This window comes from Phaethon aethereus (genome assembly GCF_964289735.1).
Source record: "Phaethon aethereus genome assembly, chromosome: 3".
Lineage (NCBI taxonomy): Eukaryota > Metazoa > Chordata > Aves > Phaethontiformes > Phaethontidae > Phaethon > Phaethon aethereus.
Genome location: NC_138576.1, coordinates 89,562,296 through 89,585,830, shown reverse-complemented (window position 1 = coordinate 89,585,830; position 23,535 = coordinate 89,562,296). Strand labels below are relative to the sequence as shown.

At 40.3% G+C, this 23,535-nt stretch overlaps 1 protein-coding gene across 1 annotated transcript in view; it reads right to left on the bottom strand.

Annotated features, from left to right (window-relative positions):
* KIF26B (kinesin family member 26B) overlaps window positions 1-23,535 on the bottom strand; it is a 298,661-nt gene that overhangs the window by 79,770 nt on the left and 195,356 nt on the right. The window contains exon 5 of the mRNA XM_081998397.1: window positions 22,304-22,487. Within this exon, the coding sequence (XP_081854523.1) occupies window positions 22,304-22,487 (184 nt within the window). The remainder of the gene's footprint in view (window positions 1-22,303; window positions 22,488-23,535) is intronic.

The following is a 23,535-nucleotide window of genomic DNA, read 5'->3' as shown; positions in this document are numbered from 1 at the left end:
AAATGTCTGTTGAGGGAGTCAAAAACAGATGTCTGGTTAGACTCATCATTCTCCTGTTCCAATGCATGAAACACCATGTGCTGAGTCACATACCAGCACGTTGTGCACATGGGACGGCTGCATGTCCATTCACATGGTGGAAGAGCCCCAGAGCTAGCCTGTGAAACTTGTACTGTTCCAGCCACACCTCTCCTCCTCCTTGGCCCAAGGCACTAGGCACAGCTCATTAACACATCAGTCAGCAGGTCAGAAAGCAGGAAGGAGGCATCACCAGGCTTCAAAACTAGAAGATGCAGTCCTGGCCATAGGCGAGCTTGAGATAAGGTTCAGCTGCAGTCAGTCTCATATACATCACATGAAACTTGACAACCTTGCTTACATCTTAAACCCCATTAAAATTGTTCGACACATCTCTGGCACCACAGCCATGTCAAGGTGCTCCCTGACCAGCTCTTGATTCCTCCAAAGTGGGGAAAGTCTATACAATTGCTAATTAGGAGCAAGCCTGGTTTTCTGGGAAGAAGACCAACCTTTGAAGGGTTCAGCTAATCACACACACTGCAAATCCTAACAAGCCCAAACACAAGCTACATAAGAGTCATCATCTGACATTCTTGAGAATATATTAGCTATCAGATGCTAAACATTTCCCCATCCTCAGCAAGAACGCAGAGATATTTCAGGCATCCATGTCGATGGGCAGTTTTCTGCTTTGTTACAAGAAAGTTTCAGTGAAGCTCTTCAGCCACCAGCCTGCCTCTATTCTAGTGAAGTTACTTACTACTGCTTCTCCTGTTCAGCCTCTCCTCCTCTCCCTCCCCATCTCTTTCCCTCCAACCACTAATCATTTTGCTATAAATTTGATGACTGAAGGGGGCAGAAGAAAGCAAAGGTGACATTACCAGAAAGTAAACTACTTACCAGTTGAAGAACATAATGACAACTAGGGAAGGGTGAAGGTGCAGACTGCCAAAGAACCTGTCTTCTACTACCATTTCCTTTAATAACTTTCATCTTGGTTTTTGTTAAAATGTGAAAATGCAACCATTCAACTCAGATGACTGCTGCTGGTCTGTGTACCTGTCAGCCTTGGAGAGCAATTTGATTTCTGTATTTCTCTGCAGCAGCACGACAAAGTCATTTAGCTGCCGAATCCCATATTCATGTAATACACACAATGTAAGGGGCTTCCAAGGTAAAGCAGCATATCTGGGAAATCTGTATTCCCACTGGACAGCCCCAGATAGGATCAGTGTCAAAGGCATGCCGTGAGCAAAGGAAATGCTGCAGGAGCACACACCACACCAAAAACTCTCAGCCAAAAGCAAGGCTGCCGGAAGGGCCACTTAAAGCACACAAGAGCAGCACTGCGGCTGTTCGGCTCTTGCAACTGAGAGCAAAACGTAGTGCAAACACACAAGGAAAGCCAGGAGCCGCCTGCAGTTCCTGTTATCCCTCACATCATTCCTGTATGAAGGGAAGCACATGGGGGACTGAGAATGCGGCACAGTACCACCCATCTGCAGGCTGTACAGTCTAAGGAAGGGGACAGAGCAATCTGTCCACCTTGTTTCTGGTAATGTTCAAACTACTTCTCATCCGAGCCACAAGGCACATGCATCCAGCCCCAGTGTCCCAGCAAAAGCCCTGCACAGATGTCCCCAGGCATCATTCAGGTAATAGATTTTTAAACTTTACTTGACTTTGAACTCCATAAAGCTACACAGTGTTTTCTGAGAAGCCATAGCATACACAGAAGAGAAACAAAAATGTTCTAATTAAAGGCCTTCTCCTGTTATCAGAGGATATTGGATTAGTGCAAACCACATCAGAGGAAACTAGTTAATCCATGTTTGGTTGATTTGTACACTGGGGAGGCTAAAAGATTTTAGCAGTCAGTATTATTTACAGCAGCTATAACATCCTGTCAGTTTAATGACAGAAAATCCAGCATTACTTTTTCGGCTGAATCATGAGGGTTTTCTTTTGTTAATATGTACACATTTCTAAATATCTGACTTCTAAACCAATATTATAAATATACTTTGATTTGTGATGTTAACTTCAACAATATCCATGACACATGAATTAACTGTGCTGATAACCTCCAGAGAGTTGCAAATAGGAACATGATGTAACAGCCATGGTAAGTCCTTTCAGGAGTACTTTAATTCCACATGACAACAGTTCTCTTGACAGAGGGGTGGGCTGGGAGAGGCCAGGATTTGCCTGGATTATTGTCTAGGATTACTAGTGTGCATCCCTATACAACATCTACAATTATGTTGAACAGAAAAGCATGAGAACTCTGTCATGTCCCACTCTGTGCCTATTCAGCTTCTGCGTTGCTTTCTGGGTGAACATACCAATAAATAATGAGCATACGTCTAAACACACTCTTTGTTAAAGTGAAAATGGAGTTCTTCATTTATGGTCCCAAAGTTTCTACATTCCAGGTGGGTCATTTCTGGTGTTTTTCTCCTTGGCACACTGTTTAGACAAAGAAGTGTCTGTATGCTTCACTGACCCTCATGTTGTACTAACTCTAGGCTTGAACTTTCAGACTAGCTGATATTTTTCCCTGTTTCTAAATGAATGCCTTGTTCAACACTTTGTTGATACAGGGCTGAAGAAAGGTATATTATACCATAAGGGACCAGTTTACATACAGCAATACACCTTTTTTTTTTATTAATGCAGTCCATCATTTACCTTATCCTCCCTGTGAACAAGACAAAAGGATTAAATTTATACATAACTGCCCAACACAGAGATTTTTGTAAGACTTGTTTATGAAAAGCAAAACCAGTGTGGGAGTAAAATATAATTCATAATATAGAAATAATTCCTGAAGGTACAGTAAAGATCATGGCATCAGCAGAAATAAAAAAGCATTATGGGAGAAATAGTAGCAGATCCTCACATTAGAAGGCAGCACAGAGAGGTCAGGAAGGGAGGGTAAGGGGGAGCTGGTAGCCCTACTCTGGCCCACACAGCATTAGCTGAGCAGGAGGGAAGAAAATGTGAAGCTTCTGTCTCTGATAAGTCTTTTAAAATGCTGTTTCTAGCAAGCAACAGCTCAAATATCAGCTAGTACAGAAATTTGCAGTAATGGCATCTGGACCAATTGCAATTCTTTTATATGCCTCTCTTCACAGAACTAGAGTAAAACCAAGTACTTGTCCACTTTTCCTATCTATAAAGAAAATAAGACATGATGAGTTAGGTGCATGTTCCTAAGATTTTAGACACCAGACCTTTAGCAGATGTAAATAAGCACCAATCAGCAGAGCTGTTCTCACAGAGCTTTGCCCTGATCTACTCAATCATTGTCTTCTGCTGCAGCTCAGGCATCTTCCTCCCCTTTTATAACAGGGTAAGGTCAGCAGGACAGCTGGGGGAACCTGTATGGGAGTGAAGACACCGACTGGTGTAAGAAGAAAAGACAGATTCCAAAAAAGGGAGACAATATGGAAGGCACCCCTGAGATGAACATGGGCGGGTGAAATAGCCGCACTAAGGAAGATGACATCAATGGACCATATTCCTGGAAGCACAGACATAAGGCAATGAGGGGCAAGCTGTAGTCAGGCATTGTATTCTGCAGAGGAAGAGTGGTATCGCAGTCCAGAAAACTAGACACAGCTAGTAAAAGGGCAGGCTGCAAGACTTAAATATAACAGTCATTAATGAACTGATATTAGATTATAAATCCATTTGGATCTGTCACCCGTTGTGGTAATGACGCCCTGCCTCTTCATTTCACTGCAGAGACCATTTCTTCTTAGCAGCCTGTAAGCAATTAGAACAAGAGCCCTCGCCACCATGAAATATATCAGAAGATACATAGATCAGAAGACCAGCACATCACAAACTATATACTTGTGGTGCAGCTATTATAAAATATGTAAGAAATGCAATGGGATATAACGTTTTTGGCAGCTGCTGTCAGCTCACAACAAAAATAGGAAAGATAAAAAGAAAGAAAACTAGAGGGAAAGAGGCTGCAGTTGCCACAGACAAAATTTCTGTATCAGAAATGGAAGGGAAAGAAGATAGTGCCTTTTTCACTTCATGATGAGGTGGTCGCTTCTCTTGGCATTGGTATAACAACAAGCAGTCCTCACTGTGAACATTTGGTTCTGTTCTGTTTTCATGTACTCTGGGCCTCCCAAACCTGTTGGTCCTGTGAAAGCAAGCCTTCTGAGAAAATAAGCAAAGAGTTTAGAGGAAAAGTGACACTTTTTACAGCAGCAGAAATAGCTATTGAATTCCAGCTTTGTAGCACTGCCGTACTGTGGTCTGGCAGCTTTCAGAAAGAGAAGCCTCTAGGTCTGGGGTTTGTAAGCAATTTGCCACACTTGTCATCCTTGCTGTATAAAAGTCTTTCCCGAGGGATATTGTTCTAACAAAATTATCCACTGCGAAGGCCAGCAGCATGCTCATCGTGTCTCAATCAAGGCTGCATAAAGAGGAAAGTCAACCATGCATGTCTATCATCTGGACGATTAGCCTTTCTGACTGCAGACACTATTCTAAAAAGCTAGTCCTCAGAAGCACCTAATTTCTCAGTTGGAAATTATTTCTCTTTGTCTGTCAGAAGCACATAGCAATGAATGTCATCTGAGAACAATATTCAGTGGCTTAAAGCAGAATCAATGCAAATACATCAGAAACATCTTTGCAACCTCTCTTCCACCAAACAAAAAAAAATATTGGGCATTTGTGGTATGCAGTAGCTAAAAACAACAATAAAAAGAGAGAAGATGAGCACAGCACACTAGCCCACGTGCATCTCCATTTACACTTTTGATACTGCTCCTGTCAGTCCCCTTCACTTAGCCTGTATTCCCTCTGCACCTCATCAGCTGTATTAAATACAAGTATTTTTAAAGAGGGAAAAAACCCCACATGGTCAAAAGAAAAGGAAGAATTATTTCCAAGGAACTCTTCATAATCACAATACACTGCTTTAGTCTCTGAACTGTATTCTGTCTCTGATTTATACTAAATTACACCACCCTCTATTATCAGATAAGTTCTTACTATTATCTCATCTGCTTGTGCTCTCTAGTAATTCAAAGAAAAGAAAACCCATGAATTGCAGGTGACATCCTTACAGATCCACAAGTGTAAGGGTCTGATGAACATAACTGATAAAATAAAGCAATTTACACAACATAAAAATTATTGCTTAATCTGCGATAATGACTTATCTACCACCTTGTGTACTTTCTACGAAGGCAAAGTTCTGAGGCAGGCAAGGTCTAAGAATTTCCAGTTCATTCTTACTCTCCTTCCTTCATTCTTTTGTGACATTTTTAACATCTACTCAAAAGAAATTCTTCAAAGGGACCAGATCTGAACCATGATGACAAAGGCATGTCTAGATGGAGCTAGGAGTAACACTGAAGTTTTTTCAGTCTGAATTGAAAGGTAGGTTCACTTCTTTATCTTTTTTGTCTTATCTCTAAGATCAGAAAAACACAAACAAACTGGCTTATTAATGGAGGAAAAAAAGCACAAGCATAAGCATTTTTATACTATGGGGCTGCAACAGCCTTTACTTTCAAGCTCAACTAAATATCAGTAAATGCAAATTAATGTTTCACTTAATATGAATTTCTTCTTGCCAGTCTATAATCCTCCTCCTCCTCCCCTCTATTCTTGAACTTGATGTGGTCTCTGGCAGCTATTTGGTTTGTGTAAATTAAAAGGCACGCCTGCATGACAGAGGTGTTTTTGTTTGACTTCTGCAACCACAGTCTGGGATGTGAGCTGAAGGCATGATTGCTGGGACAGCATGCCCAACGTGCATAAATCAAGATTTATTTTTTTAATTTTTCTTTTTTAATGAAGTGAATTAAAAACTATGGAAGATGCCATGTTGACAATTTTGGAGGCCAAAATCTTTCTCTAAACAGACCAGGTACTGCATAAATTGTATCCAGATCAGTTTACCTATTAACATACCTCAGGTCTATTTGACTAGGGCCATTTCAAGGGGCAAGAGGATTGTTTAGTGTCTGTGCCTGTTTAATCTTGGGCTCAGTCAAGACTGCTAATTCACATACTGGTTTTCCTGATCTATTTGTCTATTCACTGAGAGACCACCAACAGCCTTCCTTACACTGCTCTGAATCTCTAGCTGTCTGGATTTGAAAATATCAGGTCCTAAAACTCTCCTTTTAAGAAAGTATCTTTCCATACTTTTGCCATTTTGGGATATAATACAAACTATTAAAATGAAACAGGCTCCCATGGTCTCTTTGAAAATTTGATTTCTCTCTGGGGATGCAAAGAACAGAATTCCTGCACATCCCCACACAGGATAAGGCAATTGCCAGAGGTGTCACCCTACACCCCTGCCTACTGTGGGGTGACTGCTGTCCTAAATAATCCTTACCACTGTGTTGCTGTTACGTGTGGTGTTACTGGGTAGATACAAGGGCAACAGATCTGCAAACATCCCCCTAGGCTTCCACAGACAGGCAAAGGCAAGGTACAATTTATCTTTCCATTCTTAAAATCCCAGCAGCAGGAACACAGAGTGTTCATTAAAAAAACATTTTAATTCAGCATTTGCCTTCTGCTTTTGAGAGTAATAACTGAATTTGGTTCATATTGCTTCAGAAACCAGTCATTCTTACAGAGCCTTACACCCTTTTGCCTTCCATTCAGAAGCTTACTTTGATATCTAGTCCTAAAGAAATTTGCTTCAGATGGCAACATTTACATGACAAATGCTCAATTCAGCTCCTGACTCAGATCTTAGGTATTGTATTTCCACAATTTGCTAAAACATAGCTCGTTATAAGGTATGAAAGGTCAGTCTCCAGAAAGTATCAAAATCAATTACCAGCCTTTAACTATTCACAGTTTGAGTTTCTTATCAGCTGGACTTTGAACAACCATTACAAATTTGGACTTGAATCATTTATTTCAAAACAAGTAAGCACGTTGCTTTGTAAGGCTGTGTGCATTTTGTCTCTGCCAGTTAGGAGGAAGATGCTAACACTCCTCCAAGGAGATGAACGAGGGGTACAGGTGGGCAGCAGTGCTGCAGGATTAAGGTGTCAGGAACAAGGGAGGGAGAAAACATGTTACCACAGCTTTGTTTTATCTGTCCTGTCAGGTAGTTTGATCCCGGTTTAAGTAATGGACATGCTTACTTAGTAGTGTATTTTTAAAAGATTTCCAAAGGGGCCAGAGAGTTTGGTGAATACTCACAGTAGTAAAAGAACCTAAAAATAAAATTAAAAAAAAAAAAAGAATTGGAACATGAAGGAGCAAGTTAAACAGAAGTGGAAGGGTGGTTGAGAGAGGTAAAGATAAGTGTAACCTCAGAGAAAGGAAAGCTGAGCTTTGTCCAGAGTCTGATACTTTAGACTCACTTGCTAGCTAAAACATATCCTCTATATCTGTGTTTTCGTATGCTCTAGGACTACCTTGTAGGAGAGACAGATTGGTATAAATCATTGTGTAACATGCAAAAAAACCCAGAAAATCACAAAAAAACCCAAAGCAAAAACTTCCTATGAAAACTCTTAAAGCCTAGAAGGTGTTTTCAGCTCTTACAAACCTTTCTTGAAAAAGTGAGGGGGGAAAAAAAATACAAGGCAGGCACCCACCTTGTATATTTTCTGTCTAAACAGTAACTTGGAAATCTGTAAGAAAATATTAATAGGCTGCCTCCGTGGTACTGTTTGCAGATCTGTTTAGTCGCCTGACCAAATCTCCACAGTGTAGCCTTGAGAGACAGTGGATGCTGACAATGCCTTAAAACAAGGATTGTCTCGTTAATCATCGTTTTGTGATTATTGCCTGAGAATTTAGTGAAGAGAGACCCAGATATATGAGAAGAGCAGTTTCAATTTTTATGCTTTACTGGTAACTGATTGCATGTCTTTCCTTTTTCCCCTTTTCCTCCCTTTAGATGCACTAAAAAAGCGAAACATTTACTGAAGCATATGTAAATCACACCAGAAAAAAAAAAAATGTCTTCCTGAATGAGAGAAATACCAACATTTAAGATGCGGTGCTCGGTCTGGAACACACATAAGTAGAAGGATCGCAGGTTCAGGAGAGATGCCACCTGAAGGTGCAGTGATGGTGAGAAGATCATCCCAGCTAATGGAGGTGCAACAGCAAAACTGAGATAAACAAGACATCAGTGGCAGTTAGGGACAATAAGATGAACATCAGAGACATGGATAGGTAGATGAAAAATATTTGTGAATCATTTCTGGGAAGAAAACAAAAAGAAGAGGATCTGGATTTGGATTTGTAGGCTTTAATAGCATGACAGCAGCTATTATCATGGGTAATGAGTACCATGGATATGCAGTTTGTTGGAATTTCTGTAAAAACGCCTATGAACCCTGAAAGTTTCACCATCTGCATGAATTCATGTACTCAGAGTGTTTCGGTCGTGTGGTTCACGAGATGAAAATGCTCCACACACTGCTTTTGTCAAGGGTAAGCATAGGTAAATGGAGTCTGCCACTTACAATTTGGCCAATACAGTTAACCTACTTTCATTGCTTTGCCTTGAGCACAAAGCTGGTGAATTCACCTACTGCTATGTTCATCCCTGCAGCTCTAACCTACATCATTCACATTAGTGGAAGTACAACCTGAATTATGAAGAGTGACCGGCTAACAGCGTACTGTTTCAGAAGTTAACCATCAGACTGTGATGAACACTTACAATACCAATGACATGCACAGAAAGTTCAGGATTAGTATGCAGATAATACATCCTTTTGCCCTTGCCCTCCAACCTCCAGGCCTCCAAGATCTCTTTCATCCCCTCCCCTCCAAAGGACTTGCTTTCTTCTGTTACTGAAGAAACCAGTATTTAAGCAACAGCTTTCTCCGCCTTTTTAATCTGACAAATCATGGAGAATATTTCTGTGGCAACCAGCTGTGATGAACTGCTCTGTACAGTAGATTGAATTCTTCAGTAATAACAATATTACATGCAGAAGCTTTTTGGACTACTAAAACCATGTTAAAAGCAGGATGACACATGATTTACAGTCTTTGATGCTGAGCTTCCATATTGCTAGTTTCACGAACGATGTTGCTTTCCAGAAAAACAGTGGAGTAAATAGTTGTGCTGCAGTTCTTTGCTAAGCTTCTGCTCCATCAGTGTATCAGGCATTCAATTAAATAGGCTTCCCTTGATAGCCCTATCTCTCAGTGGGACAGTGTTGCTTGGGTGGAGCTTTGCAAAACAGCTGCATATTGCACTAGCTCCAATACCTGTTTCATTGAAAGCAGAATCTGAGTGTCCTGAAAATTGCTTAGCAAATAGGACTTGAAATCAAAGTGAAAGCAGTCTTATGCCTTAAGTGAGGCACATTTTGGTAGCCAGCAGGGGACCAAAGAGTAGTTCTGAGTCATTATTTTAATTCTATTGGAAGGAACCATGCAGAGGTCCCAAATCAGGTAAGCTCTGCCAGGTCAGTGACTGACAAGACATAGGCTGTGGAGGAGAGGACTGGGGGGAGCACCATCATCCGGTGCCAGAGAACCAGCTACTTGCGTTTCTCTTTGCCCAGCCCAGCTATTACACCTCAGGAGACCTGGGGACACTGGGGATTTCATGACACTGCAATCCAGAAGGAGCTTACAAACCTCCAGGGAACAGTCTGCATCAGGGAACAGTCTGCATCAATTTGTCCTGAAGCCTGAATATTTGACACTTGTAATGTCTTGTCTGCCTTTATATTGTGGGCTGGGATTGGGAGGAGAAAATGATAAGAGGTTTATGTAGAGGAAGGCTAATAATTAGAATACTATTCTTATTCAGCATTATTAGTCCCTACTGAATTAGATGGATCAGCAAAAGACACTTCATTTCTCTGGAGATAAAAAAAGAACAGTCTGAAATCTTGAGGAAATATTGTGCCTATTAGTGTCTATGTAAAAGCCCTAGAAATAATGCTTACAGAGATAAGATTAAGAATAAGAAAATGATAAAGGCAAAAAAGCAAAGGCAAATTTCCCCCTATGTGCTGCTCTGCAATTAACTGTTTGAAGCAATTCCCGATCTCCTTAATCTCAAGAACTATGCTTATCTGTGCATCCAGTTATTTTTAATTTGTACTTCTATTATTACTGCTGCATTATTAATACACGCTGATAAGATAGGAAATAGCTTGGTGGTGTTCTGTTTTAGCAATGCCTTGCACGACATAATAGTCTTTATGATGAATAACTCCCTCCCATCTGAGGAGATTCATGATTCTCACCACTCATGGAGTACGAGGCCCTGGGGGAATCCTGTTTCCTCCTCTGTGTTGCTATTCCATTTCCCAAAAGCAGCCTGGGCCTCCTTGTGTTTGTCACATCTGCACACACCATTATCAATCAGGGTGCATGCCTTCTCCTTCTGTGTGGCCAGGCGATACGCACCCTCAGTGCCTCTGTCAGATCTTGTGCCAGCACATACCTTAGCACTGCTCCTCATAGCTGACAAAAATGCAATGCATAAGGTATTTTTCTTTGGTGGGGGGGGGGAAGTAGGGAGGGCAGCTTTGCTAGCCATGCTGTTTCCAGAATCTGGTCTCAGGTGCTGCAGCCGAGACAGTCAAGAACAGGTTTCTATTACAAATCAAGATTTGTGTTTGGATAAACTTCCACCAATACTGAATGGTGGAAAGAAGTGGGGAAGATATTAAAGCAATATAATTATGCTCACACTGTACAGTTTGAAATACAGATGTCATATTTTCTGTGGGAAAAGGGGGCAGGGAAGAAAGGATCGACAGTTTTTAAGTTTTCCCACATATAAGTTTCTGTAATGGAGTATGTACTGCTGTAAAGGTTACTGTACAGCTCTTCTCCTGGCATTTTAATACACACCACATTTTGACACCACGTCTTTTTCTAACTAAGCATCTCCCCTTCAGTACAAGCATTGTAAATTGAGTAGATCTGTGGAAAAATCCAGCAGCAATTAATATGGATGAGATCAACCCAGATCTACAGAAATGCAATAGAGCCTCACAGATATCTAAATAATTTAATGTAAAATGCTGCTATTTGTATGAGCATTTTCAATCACCTCCCAGGACAAAAAACATCATGCAGTGTATAGGAAGACTGAGCTAGGCAAGAACAACGATATTATTCTTGATTAAAATCCATGACACATTACTGGGAATGTCTTCAGGGAATGTTGAGTTCTCCCTCTTAAAAAAAAAGTGCTAGTTTATAAATAAAAGCAAGTCTATAGCTAGTTAGCCTCTTAATTTTTTCAGATATAGCTTTTTGCTATATATTCTCACTGTACTGGTGCGGAGGGTGAGATTAATATGTTTATACACACACACACATATATATATATGCACCTATATATATTTGTAGATACAAATGTTCATACCGTATGTATAGTGTGTATTACACATATACCTGCTCATCTAGCCATCGCAGGTGCACCCACTCTGTTTCACACTTCTGAATGCTACAGGAGAAGTATTGAGGATCACAGGCCTTAAAAATATATTAACCTACCTCCTGATTTTTTAAGATTAAACAGGTCAATGATTTCAAACTTTGTTTTCACCTTTATTTTATAGAAAGATTCTTTCATAAAGAAAAATGGGAACATTAAAGTATTGCTTTACATATCTGGCACTTCATATCTCACTATTCAATGAAAAATGCTAATCACTTTAGCAACATTATAGAAGAAAAAGTCTATTTACTTTTGGAAAATTAAATGGCATTTGGAATTCAGAATCCACTAATGAAATGTTTCCAAATCCCAAGCCGTGCTGCCCACCTTTCTGGGAAGGAGTCCTCACTGAAAGTGATTCACAGATCACTTTACAGAGCAATGAGAATATGGGCATCTGAGGGCCAGAGGCTCTAATCTAATGGATGTGCACACTGCAAACAGCTTTCCAGATCCATCCTGGCATAAGTACAGCTGAACGTCTCTGGTCTTTAAACCAATAAAGATCAGTCCAATTTTCCTTTGGTTTGCATAAGGCCAAATACGCAAAAGGCTGCTTGGTCTTTTTCTTTGAAGATCTGTTTGCGGTACGCAACCTGCTTGGTTGCATGCAGGTCTGCTTGACCAGATCTGGGTGCTGTATAGCAAGCCTCCGAATTTTCTTAGACTGGAAAGCAGAGGATGCAGACTTGCATCTGGAGGAGAGATGCAAGTATCTAGAACTTTCTGCAAGCATCTGGTTACTGTATCTCCCAGTAGTTGGTTTTATATTAAAGGTTCAGAGCACAACACACTGACTGTGTTCCTACTCAGGGAGAGATTCATTTCACCTTACTTCAGCCAGCCAAAACACAGATATCTTATCTAAGGCAACTGTCTAGGCTGCCTCTGTAATCAATTGTAAAAGAAAGAAACATCTGCTAGGCAAGTCAGCACATCCTAATGTATGTAGCACTTCTCTCCATTCCTCCATGGGAGGAATTCATATGACCAGCCTAGATCAGAAGAGTAGGGATCAGTTCACTTAAGCTAGTAACATGAATCGCAGCCTAAGGAAGTGCAATAATGGTGGCACTAAAGAGAGAGGAAAAAGATAGGGAGATAATTACTTGGAGCGTGGAGAGACAGGCTTCTCATAAAAGACGCACAAAAAATGGACAAATGTCTCCAGAGAGTTATTCTCAAAAATGGGTTTGATTCCTAAAGGAAAAGGCAAAAAAGGGGAAGATGGTGAATGAGAAGAGATATATCTAATGGTATTCTTAGTATTAAAATACAGTTCACACTAGGCTTTTCCTCAGCTGAGCTGGTTATCTATTTAAGTCAATGTTGTACCAGAGAAATGAGGTAAAGCCTAGAACTTTAGGATAATGGAAAGCAGAAGAACTTTGCAGCTGAATCAAGAGGCCCACGATGTTACAGCAGTGCTATAGCGGAGCCTCCTGCAGCGTCACCATCCCACCTGCACCACGGAGCACTGCTCTCGGACACATGCTGAGAGGAGTCAAACACAAAAGGAAAAGGCTGGGAGGAGAAGAGCTTTAGGAAGTTTTAAAGAAAAAAAAAAAAGTAATAAGGCCTACGGCTGAGTGCTTAAAGTAGAGTGCCTGCAATTTGCATAAGATCTCAGAAAACTTACCATGATCCCAGGTTCAGCAAACTATTCAGCATTTAAATTCCTTCCTCAGCATTGTCTGAGAAACAACCTTGAAATTTTCAGTTTCTTTCATCTTGACTTTCCTGATTTATACTAACCTCTTCTTCATGGATTTAAAAATAAATTTAATGGGGTGAGAGATGTAGGGGGAGAGGGCAGGGAAGAAGGGAAACTTTTCAAAAAGTACTACTGAAAGTCTTAGAAATTAAGTGGAAGTAATTAACTAGAACTATTATAATGACCAAAAAATATCAACCAGCAGTACAACTTAAATTGAAAAACAAAGGAAATGAAAATACAATAGCTCAGAAAATATTTGAGGAAATCAAAAACTCATTGTTTTTAGTACTTTATGTTCTAGAAAAAAAACAGTAATTTTAATTCATATTGATAACCTCCAATGTTTAAGAGATTTTAAAATGTGGCCACTGTACTGTCATACTATTTCAACAACCTAAGAATATGTATAAAGCATAGTTAATAGGTGACCAATATTGAAGATTTCTGTAGCTTCATTAGGTTGACAACATTAAAACAGCCAAATTAATTGACCCATATGGTTTTGTATTAGGATCCTAGCCAACTAGATGTCTACCAATTATGGTCATTCCTGCCACTAAGTGACTTCAATCAAGAAAACAGTCAATGAACCTAGAAATCCTAGATTGCTGGGCATATAGTCACACATCTGTGACAGTGCAGAGGGTGCTATATAAATAAAGTCACTTAAGAACGTACAAAACCTAGCAGCACCAGCCTGAAGTGATTTAAGCAAGCTGATTTTCTTTTGATCCTCAAAGTTTACAGGAAAATTCATCAAAACAGACCAAGGTAAACAACACAAAACTAGGCTTTAGAGCTCTTTCCCCGAGTGAACTGTACTATAAAAGAATCACAGAAAAGATTGATTCTTCTAACACACAAACAAGAAACAGTATTAAAGTCAGGTGCAGCCTTTTTCATGTTTTGTCTGTCCAGTTAAATTCTACCAGGAAACCTCATCTACCTCTTGTGTTCACAAGCTCACTCATCAGTAGAATTTCTGAACACACATTGGAAGAGGTCACTGAAGGGAGGAACACCTTTTTTTTTTTTAATTGTTGGAGGCAAAAAAGAAGTTTACTGAGCAACAGTCTGTTATCCAGGTCTGCTAGCACCAATAGTTGGTGCTCAGATTAGGGTACTAGTCTTCCTCTATAAAGTATAGAAAGAGATGCTTGTTTTCCAAAGCCACAAGTTTCGTTTAAGGCCTGTAAGTCACTCTAGAAAAACCTCACTTTCTGTCTTGCTGTTTTCACACATCCTCCACCCCCCCCAGTGAAAAGAGAGGTGTCTACTGGTTTGAATGGTGGCTTTATTTTATGGAAAATCAGCAGAGGTGAAGGAATTAACAGAAGACAAAATACCTTAATATCATGCTTGACCACACAGTGCCCAGATTGGTGCAGCACTCCTAACCATACAGCAGCTCTGCTCCATTTTGTGGAGACAGCAACAGTATTCTACCTTCAATTTTCCCATTTCAGATGTGAGCCTACTTCTCAGTGTCTGCCTCCATTTACCTGCTTGCACCTGCAGTGCTCCAGGAAACCATTACACCAGCATCCACTTACCACAAGCTCCTCTGGTCCTTGCCAGCTGATCCTGGGAATCACATTATCAAGAATAACAGCTTGTCAGGCCAGGAACTGTAGAGCTACTTCCTAAGCTTTTAAGAGCTTGCAGGTGGGCCAAAATGGACCCACTGCCTTTAAACTGGCTCATTAATAGGTCAGGGCAAGACCTGATCTTCTCCTCTTAAAGGGGCTGGCTAGATTGCATGGCAGAAATGCAGCCCTGCTTCTCCACACAGGAATTCTCTCTTCCATCATGTAAAGTTTAGGCAACAGGCCAGCTTTTCCCTTAGCAGGCTTGATTGATATGTGCTCCTAGCTCCCATGAAGTAGCAGCTTCTTCACTTCATAGAGAAAGAACAGCAGTTATGGCCATTCTCTAAATTGTGGAAACATACCTGCATAGAAATCTCCTTAAAATATGCCTTTCTTTAAATCTCACCACCAACTAACATGCAATCTGAGACTCCTGGCATGCCTGGGTTGGTACTTTTATATCCAGGATAAGCTTTACCTTAGAGAAAGACAAATTGAGTGTGCATAGAAAATATGATTGAGGGAGGAAAGAGATTATTGTTTATAGTAATTCTTCCAACGTCTATTAATTTCACCTTTTTCTTGAAGCAGTTTGATGTATTAAGATTCCTCCCAGAAAAGCACACCTAGCAGGAATCTAGCCAAAGAACATGAACGCATCTGCCAGGTCCAAACAGTACATTGGTGAGGAAAATCCCAGTTCTGAGCAACTCTGGAGGGCAAAAGACCATCTGGATTTCATTCCAAATGGAACTAGCTATTTAATTTGTACAACAATCATTTTGACAACAAAGATGAACACATATGTCTCCTTTAAAAGCCTCAAGGAATCACCCCCTTTTTTTTCTCTCATTTCAGTAACCATGATAACTTTGGGCAAAACCAGCTTTCATCTCAGAAAATGTTTTCTGTGGTAAAGGGCTTAAAATTCCATTTGTAATCTAACCATTAACGTTTTCCCCCTATACACCTGAGTGATGAAGAAGAGAGAACCTCTTCTGATTTCTGATTCTCTCTGAAAAACCTTGAAGATGGATGGCAGTGAAATGCAGAACAAATTTTTCAAGTTGTGCTTCATTTTTTGCTGATCTTAACACAGGTTTTCATAAACACCTGCCTAATGTATATCATAGCTTTGCCAAAAAAATCCTCACATCCACCAAGCAGGCAATCAAAATTCAAAGTCTGATGACAGAAAAGGAGGTTTCCTGAATCTTTTGGACTTAATCAAGATGTGTGTCAATTTTGTTCTCTTCAAATTAGCTTTGCAAATCACAGAAGTCTTAAAAGTGTCTCTTTACTTTCCACTGCACTGATACAAAGAATTGACACAGCTGCTGAAAACATCTCTTGACAAAGACTATCCAAATCATGATTCATATAGGCTATAGCCAATAGAATACTTACTCATTATTAACACAGGATAATGTGTTATACCTTGGATTAAAGCATGTCAAGACCAATGCAATAATTGTTGTCCTACTTAGTGGAACGTCCAATAAACTATTTTAAGGCAGTGGATAGCTGAAACGCTATCAGTTTGCAAACCCAAAGCATTGGCATACACTTCTGGTGGTCAAGCATTGGAACAGGCTGCCCAGGGAAGTGGTGGAGTCACCATCTCTGGAAGTGTTCAAAAAACATGTGGAAGTGGCGCTTCAGGACATGGTTTAGGGGACATGGTGGCGCTGGATTAATGGTTGGACTTGATGATCTTGAAGGTCCTTTCCAACCTTAATGATTCTGTGATTCTGTTTCTGCCAAAAGACAGTTCTGAATCTATTCAGAAACCTGAACTGCTTGGGCAGCAGGGCTTTCTTCACTGTTACTTTTGGCATACAAACAAGAAAAAGCACAAGTGGGGAAGCAGGGACAGAAAGAACAGGGAGAAGAAAATCTTGAACAAACGTTGATACTGTAGGACAAAGAAATGCCCTTAAACCGAGGAAGAAATGAGACATTGAAGTCCTAGCTGAAAGCACTTGGTGGAGTAAGAAGGAAAATTGCCTTTGGTGGCTTCTCTCTGTTGGCATTCAAGATTTTGTATTTCCTTGTAAAGGAACTGAATTGCACTAACAACACCTGATCCCTTCCCTTCATAATCTCTTTCCCTATCTGGAAAAAATCTGCAAAGCACTGCATCTTGACTAGCCACTTGGATCAAAAGGATAGTAACGTGTTTTATGATCAATATACAAAGTGGGATGGTATGACATAAGACCATCTTTTGATTTTTAACACTGATACTAACACTGCCTTTTTTAGGCCAAAGACATAAGACTCTGCCCATTAATCATCAGTGGTATTCTGCCTTTGTGGACCTCCTGCCTCCAAAGAGACAAGGAGTATCACACTTCTCCCCACACAAATGGATTCTCCTTCACCGAACAAGGTACTCACCAGCTAGCCTTTACAGTAGGAACCTTCCGCAGGGCTCGGGAAAATAGATACCAGCTCCCAGACATGTTCACAGAAAGTCAAAGGAATGACACAACTGAGAGTCTCCAAAAATCCTCTGCTGTTTTTGTGGAGGCATTTTCAGGTCAGACAAAACCTTTCTCATGCTTCTAGATAGCATTTTATGCAAATCAGTGTGAGGAAAAGGTAAGCTGCAGACTAATGCAAAGTGAATAGTAGATTTTAGGCTTATTTCAATCAAATATTGTGCTTTAATGGAGGACTAAGTTCTTACAATCAGGCACTAAAAAAATATTTCTAACTGAACCTTCTTTAGCGTGTGACACAGATCCTTAGGAGAAAGGTGCATGACTCAGGTATCACACCGCTGATCTCCTACCATCATTTTGCAGGCATCCCTGACATTTGGCCATGGCTCGGCTCCCATTCACAGCCATTCCCAGCCAGGCTCCACACTCAGCCCCTGCCAGGAGACCGGCTCCTGCTTCTCTCACTCACTTACCAGATTCTCAAAAACCCCTCTCTGTGCTGCTTCCTACCCTGCCCTACACACTTGGAAAGGGCTCCTCAGAAGCATCTGCAGTGTAACCTATTACTCCCTCTTCAAAGATTTTAATAATCTCCTCTTCTACAACACCTACCAAAGCTTGACATGGGGCATCTAATATTAGACTGCTGATGGGTTGAGGACACCACTATCAAGATGACCGATAATACCTCATTGTTTCTTCTTGCTTCCCGTCTCTCTGTCTGTCTGGTCTTCCTCCCTACACTGAGATCATAAGTGCTCTGGGGCAGAAACAGATTTTTTTGATCTGAATTTAAACATTATTTAGCGAAATGGCACTGGGCTCTGCAAGTCGGAGTCCTGCTGCTACAGAAAAAGAGAAAGTAAACACAATATCACGAATTACAGTCCATGTTGCTAATAGGTTGAAACCTTCCCAAAGAAGGTTCAATGACGACTTCTTTCTCCCCGGTAGAAACCTTTTGCATAAGGATCATTTTAATGCACAAACATTGCTATTTTATTTTCAGATTAATAATTACCAACCAACAACAATTCACACCAAAAAATAATATATAAGGAAAAGCAAACTAATCTCTGTCCAAACATAACAAATACCTCTCAGTGACAGAATTTTATAAGACTACACACAGAAAAATAATAAATGAAAGCAAGCACAGAGACCAGATCCATTCATCCTAAACCCTCTGCCACCTGAAAACAACCTATTTATTAAGGCTGGCAGAAAATTTTTCATACCAGCTATTTTTCATGGGTAATGCAGGATCAAGCAAAACAACATCTTTCACAGAAAGAATTTTGGATTTTCATCAAAAGTATTGGTTTAGTTTTGGTTTTGTTTGACAGAAAATAGAGGCGGGGGAAGGAGGACAGAAGCAGATTGGGGAACAAATCTAAGCAAACCTTACTAGAATGTCCTTACACTAGTTAATCTAAGTGCAGTCATGGAATAATTCATTATTTCTTCATGGAAAGCTATTTTGCTCTGTTTCTTGGCCCATTGTCAGAAAGGACAAAACAGACTTAGGGAGCATGTTCCAGAAAATGATGGGACTTGGGGAAACTGCATGTACAGGACAGTGGCACACTCTCTGTGTGTAAACCCATCGAAAGCAATCTGCCACACTCAGAATATGATGATTCAAAGACAGCAGGGAGAGAAAAAAAAGTGATGCTCAGGCTGTGGCAGTTTACGGAGCAGGACTGTCGCTCAGCCCAAAAAAGAACTCTCTGCTCTCAGGAAACTACTGTGGAGATACCACACTACCATGTGGGGTCAGCTCCCTCTGCCAGCAAATGCAAACCCAAAGCACATGTGTATAGCATGACCCATACAAGCACCACTGTTAGTAGATTTGCAACATGGTCACAAACCTTTTCTTTTACTTCAGGGACAGCTTTTTGGAAATGAGTGCAACAAAGAACGTGATCCTTTACTACTTTATTTCACTTTGTCACTGCTGTACTTCTGCTAGGGTCAACGGTGTATCTAACATCGAAGTAAAATGGTGATTATGCAGTCCCAACATTTCATTATGGGTATCATCTTCCTCCTTCTGTGAGGCTGCACTTTAGCTTTCATATAATACTTCTTCCAAATTCCGGGATGCTACAGTTTGATTTGCAAGGCCTTTTGTAAGCAAGGTGTGAAGCATGCAACCTAAATATATACTCTCTAATTCTCTTCTGAATTAGTCAGTTTAGACTCTTCAGTTGTACCCATATCCATACTAACTGAGCTGCTAATTAACTTTTAAATATGTTGCTGACAGGCAAATCCTCCTAGTCTAACTCACAACAGTTATATGCCTGCACATGACAGCTGAGGAACTTTACAATTTTAAATAAATCATTGTCATCAATTTTACAATGAGAAATCGAATCTTTGAAATATCTAGTAGAAATGAAAATATAAACCAGCAATTGTTTGGTGGCAAGTTCATTTTAGAAAGCTGTGAAATGAAATTTAACCTCAAAGTCTAAGCTTTGAAGTACCTGACTTCCTATCCTGCAGCGTCTTGGATACCCTCTTACCTGGCAAACTGACAGCTCTCAGGCTGACACCAAGCCAGCAACATTCAGCATCTGTGCTGGGGCTCCCAGCCCTATAGCAAAGACCCTGCCTTCCAGGAAGCCAGTCCCAGGGCAGTCTGTGCGCAGCTGTCCCCAGGGGTCTCGGGAATCTGGAGTCCTTGGCAAGTACCAGCCTTCCAGTTCTGGTGAACCAGAGCTTCCAGTAACAGTCATGTTAGAAATTGCCCAGCCCACTCAAACTCAAAGTGAAACAGAGTTTTATCACACTGGGATTGCTGGTAAAACACTATTTAAACACAAACCAGAAAAAACCCTAAGTGACTGAAAATAACATTTGGCTTCCCTGAACCCACTTCCTCCACACGGGTCCATATTTTATAGATTTATATCCTTACAGAAAACACTAAATGAGAGAAAATGCTGAGAAAAGTAACATAGTTTCTAGCATGTTCCTATCAAAACATATGCCAACCGAAATGAACAGAACATATATAAACAAAGCAAACAAAAATTAAAAGCAAATGTTACCCCATCTGAAGTTTCCCAGCCTGATGGATGAACTATATTGTTAGACTGCAGTTATCAACTTACTATGCCTCGCATCTATTTCTGACATATTAAAATGAAAATTTTGCTCCTGAGGTAAACTGATGGGAAACTTTGATGAAAGTATATGAGCTCTAGGTCATAATTATAGGATGACCCCTAGAAGAAACCAAAGCGGTGAAAAATGGAAGTCGATTCCAGAAACTGCAGGTTGGATGTATTTTTGCTAATAGAAATGTCATGGGAAAAAAAAGAATTTTCACTATCTTGATTACATGAATTTACCTAAGTTGGTTTTCTACATTGGAGAAGGATGCATTAAAACATTTTTTAAAACCTCTTAGCTATTTCTCTTATACTCTGATAGCTACAGGATGGTAAGTCTAAGCTGAAAAGAAATATCCTCCTTGATTGGCTGGACTACAAAATTTCAGTTTTACTTGCACAGCTGGAAAGCCTGGAGCCTGTTCTGGTACATGGTGTTGACAGAGAAGCAAGTCATAGGTCTGTTTGGGCACATTGCAAAACTGTTTCCCAAACCCTGTCCACTGGAAACCAATGATTAGAGGAGGAAGAAAGGTTCAGATGAAGCTTGCAGTGTTTTGACAGACCTATGTGTGCCTGTGTACGTGTAGACCCTTTTCTTGGGAAGGTTGAAAGCAGATGGGAAAAACGCCCACACAGTTCAACAAGGGAAATTAGTCCCTTGTTTTCATGAACACATCCTCCATTACTCCTCATTGGAATTTTTTTTTTTTTATTCAGATATAACCTGTCCCAAGCACAGAAAAGTAAGAATCCTGAGAGGATGACTTCTATTTTAAATATTTTCCATAGCAGCTTCTTACAACAAAGAACAGGTTCAAGCTTGCTCTTCCTGCCACTAAAGTCAGAGTATGCATCACTACTTTTATAAGATCATGACAGATTTGTACCTTTCTTCTCACCTACCAGGCCAGAGGAAAGGAAGGGAGCCTTATGTGGAGGGAATCCCTGTGCAAACAGGCTTTAAGTCATCTGTGAAAGTAATAGCATTGTTCTTTGGAAAAGAAAAAAAAAGGAACTGCACAATGTAAGAAACTGAGTATCCAAAATCAGCAATGAAAATTCTGAAGCCCATCCTATGTTCAGCACTGCTAGATCACGTATTACAATTTCTCTTCTAAACACGAAGATTTTCACCAAATTCATTGTCACTGCTTAGTAGTCAATGAATATGGAAAAGCTATGCACACAGATGCTTACATAAAAAACTACCTTGATTAAAGCAAACTGCTGTCCTCAGCAGCTGCACACATGTACTCCCATGCTTTCCGTTTGTGACAGGGAAAAAGGAAAGGCCATTCAGACAACAAAGCAACAGCAAACTATATAGCCACCTTCTTCATTGCCTCAACCATTTTCCATTATAAGTATGCACTTAAACAGCATCTTAAGAGGGTATGATTATGCAGAACAGGCGGAAATAACATGACAGAAGGAAAAAGGAGCAATTCATCATTATCAGCATAGGCTTTGTTCAGGTACATGGCCCAGCCTTGTCCCGACTCTACTGGAAGGAAAGCCAGGAAATATGAGCCAGAAGCAAATTACACGGTGTCCAGCCAAGACAGCAGCCTGGACAGCAAGGGGGTCAGGAGCCCAGAATATGCCACAGCAAGCAACCGCTACACAGTTTAAACAGGGCCAGAGATGAGCTGCTCCAGAAACCCTAGCAGAATGGACATTATCTCAGCCTAGTACTACTGTGGTCCCTGTGCAGGTGCGTTTAGTGAAGCTGGGCCTTGAAATGTATTACCACTGCACAGTTAGGTCTGGCTGTGTTCAAGTCAACTTCAACTTTATTAGAAGTTCACTTGCATTAAGTAACTTACGTTGTTAGGCCTTTGTACATGTGTTCAGGGACCAACTGCAGTAAGGACATGGTCTTCCAGTTCCCTCAATGTTTTATGTGATCTTCTCCCAAAGAAAACAAGTGTTTTAGTGATACTCGCAAGGCCTACCTTGCCCAAACCAGGGGTGTCTTTCACTTTGCTGACTGCCCTCAACAAACATGGTGGTGCAGGAGGTGGGGAAGTCTGAAGGATACTGCTGAAGCTGGTAGAGAAGAGAGGAGATTCAGGAACAGGTGATGCAGAAGGCCTGTGCTTCTTCTTTTTGGAAGACAGGTTCAGTTTCTGAGCAGCTCTGTGGGAAAAATGACAAGAGTAAGCTAAAAGAACCCCAAACTCATCAACATAAGCAGTCAAGAATGAATAAAGGTATTTATCAGGTTACTATTTATGTAAGATCTCATTTTTACCTCATTGATCCCAACAGTTTCATAATTCTGGTTCTTCACTCATTATTACTAGTTTAACGCCACTGACTTCACAAAGTTGCTCCAAATTTACACAGTCTGCATTAAGCAGGGTCACAATCAGGCCTCTGTCACTATCTCATTTGTTGAAACAAATCAGTCTGCAAGAAGGCTCCAAAACCTCCAATTAAATCAATGAGCTATATGGCAATTTCTGTTCTAAAATTAAGTTCAGTTACCAAATAGTTCACACAGAATTGTGTGTCATTCATAAGACTGTAATTAGAAAATGAATACTTGTGCAACGTTTGGATGTAAGCAGCCACGGTTAGGTTAATTAGTATTAAATGCTTAGGTGAATTTGCTGAGGTGTAAGAAGCCTTGCACTAGCTGTTTTAAATTTTTATCAACTCTTAAAACATAAGCCAGTCTAAAAACTGCACAAATGGTGACCAATGAAAATATTACTGTTTGCAATGAGATGAAGACAATCATACCAACTACAGCTGCACTAACCACTAAGCAGAGAAAAGAATGAAGACTCTTTTTAATACTACAGTATTCTTAGATAAGAATGCTGAAGTTTGTATAGACTCTGATTAAAAAGCTAAGCTTTTCTGGAACAGAAAGATTCAGTACTTTTGTTTTGCAAAATGTTTTATTTTGAGAGACAATTCAACATTTAGCCTTTGTTGCAGCTGTTTTGTTTCAACACTTGTGCATTCTGCACTGCTCAGGGATAATGTTAATCTTAATCACGCTGCCCCACGGTTTCCCTTCTGTAAAACAAGCACTTAAAATGGAACAGGTCAGCTGGAGCACCATCTCAAAGGAGACATGGATATAACAATTCATGAGGCTACTTTCATGTTGTTTACTCTGGCAGACAAATTGACTTAAGTGACTTAAGATAGGTATAAAAGTAGCTCCCCTTAC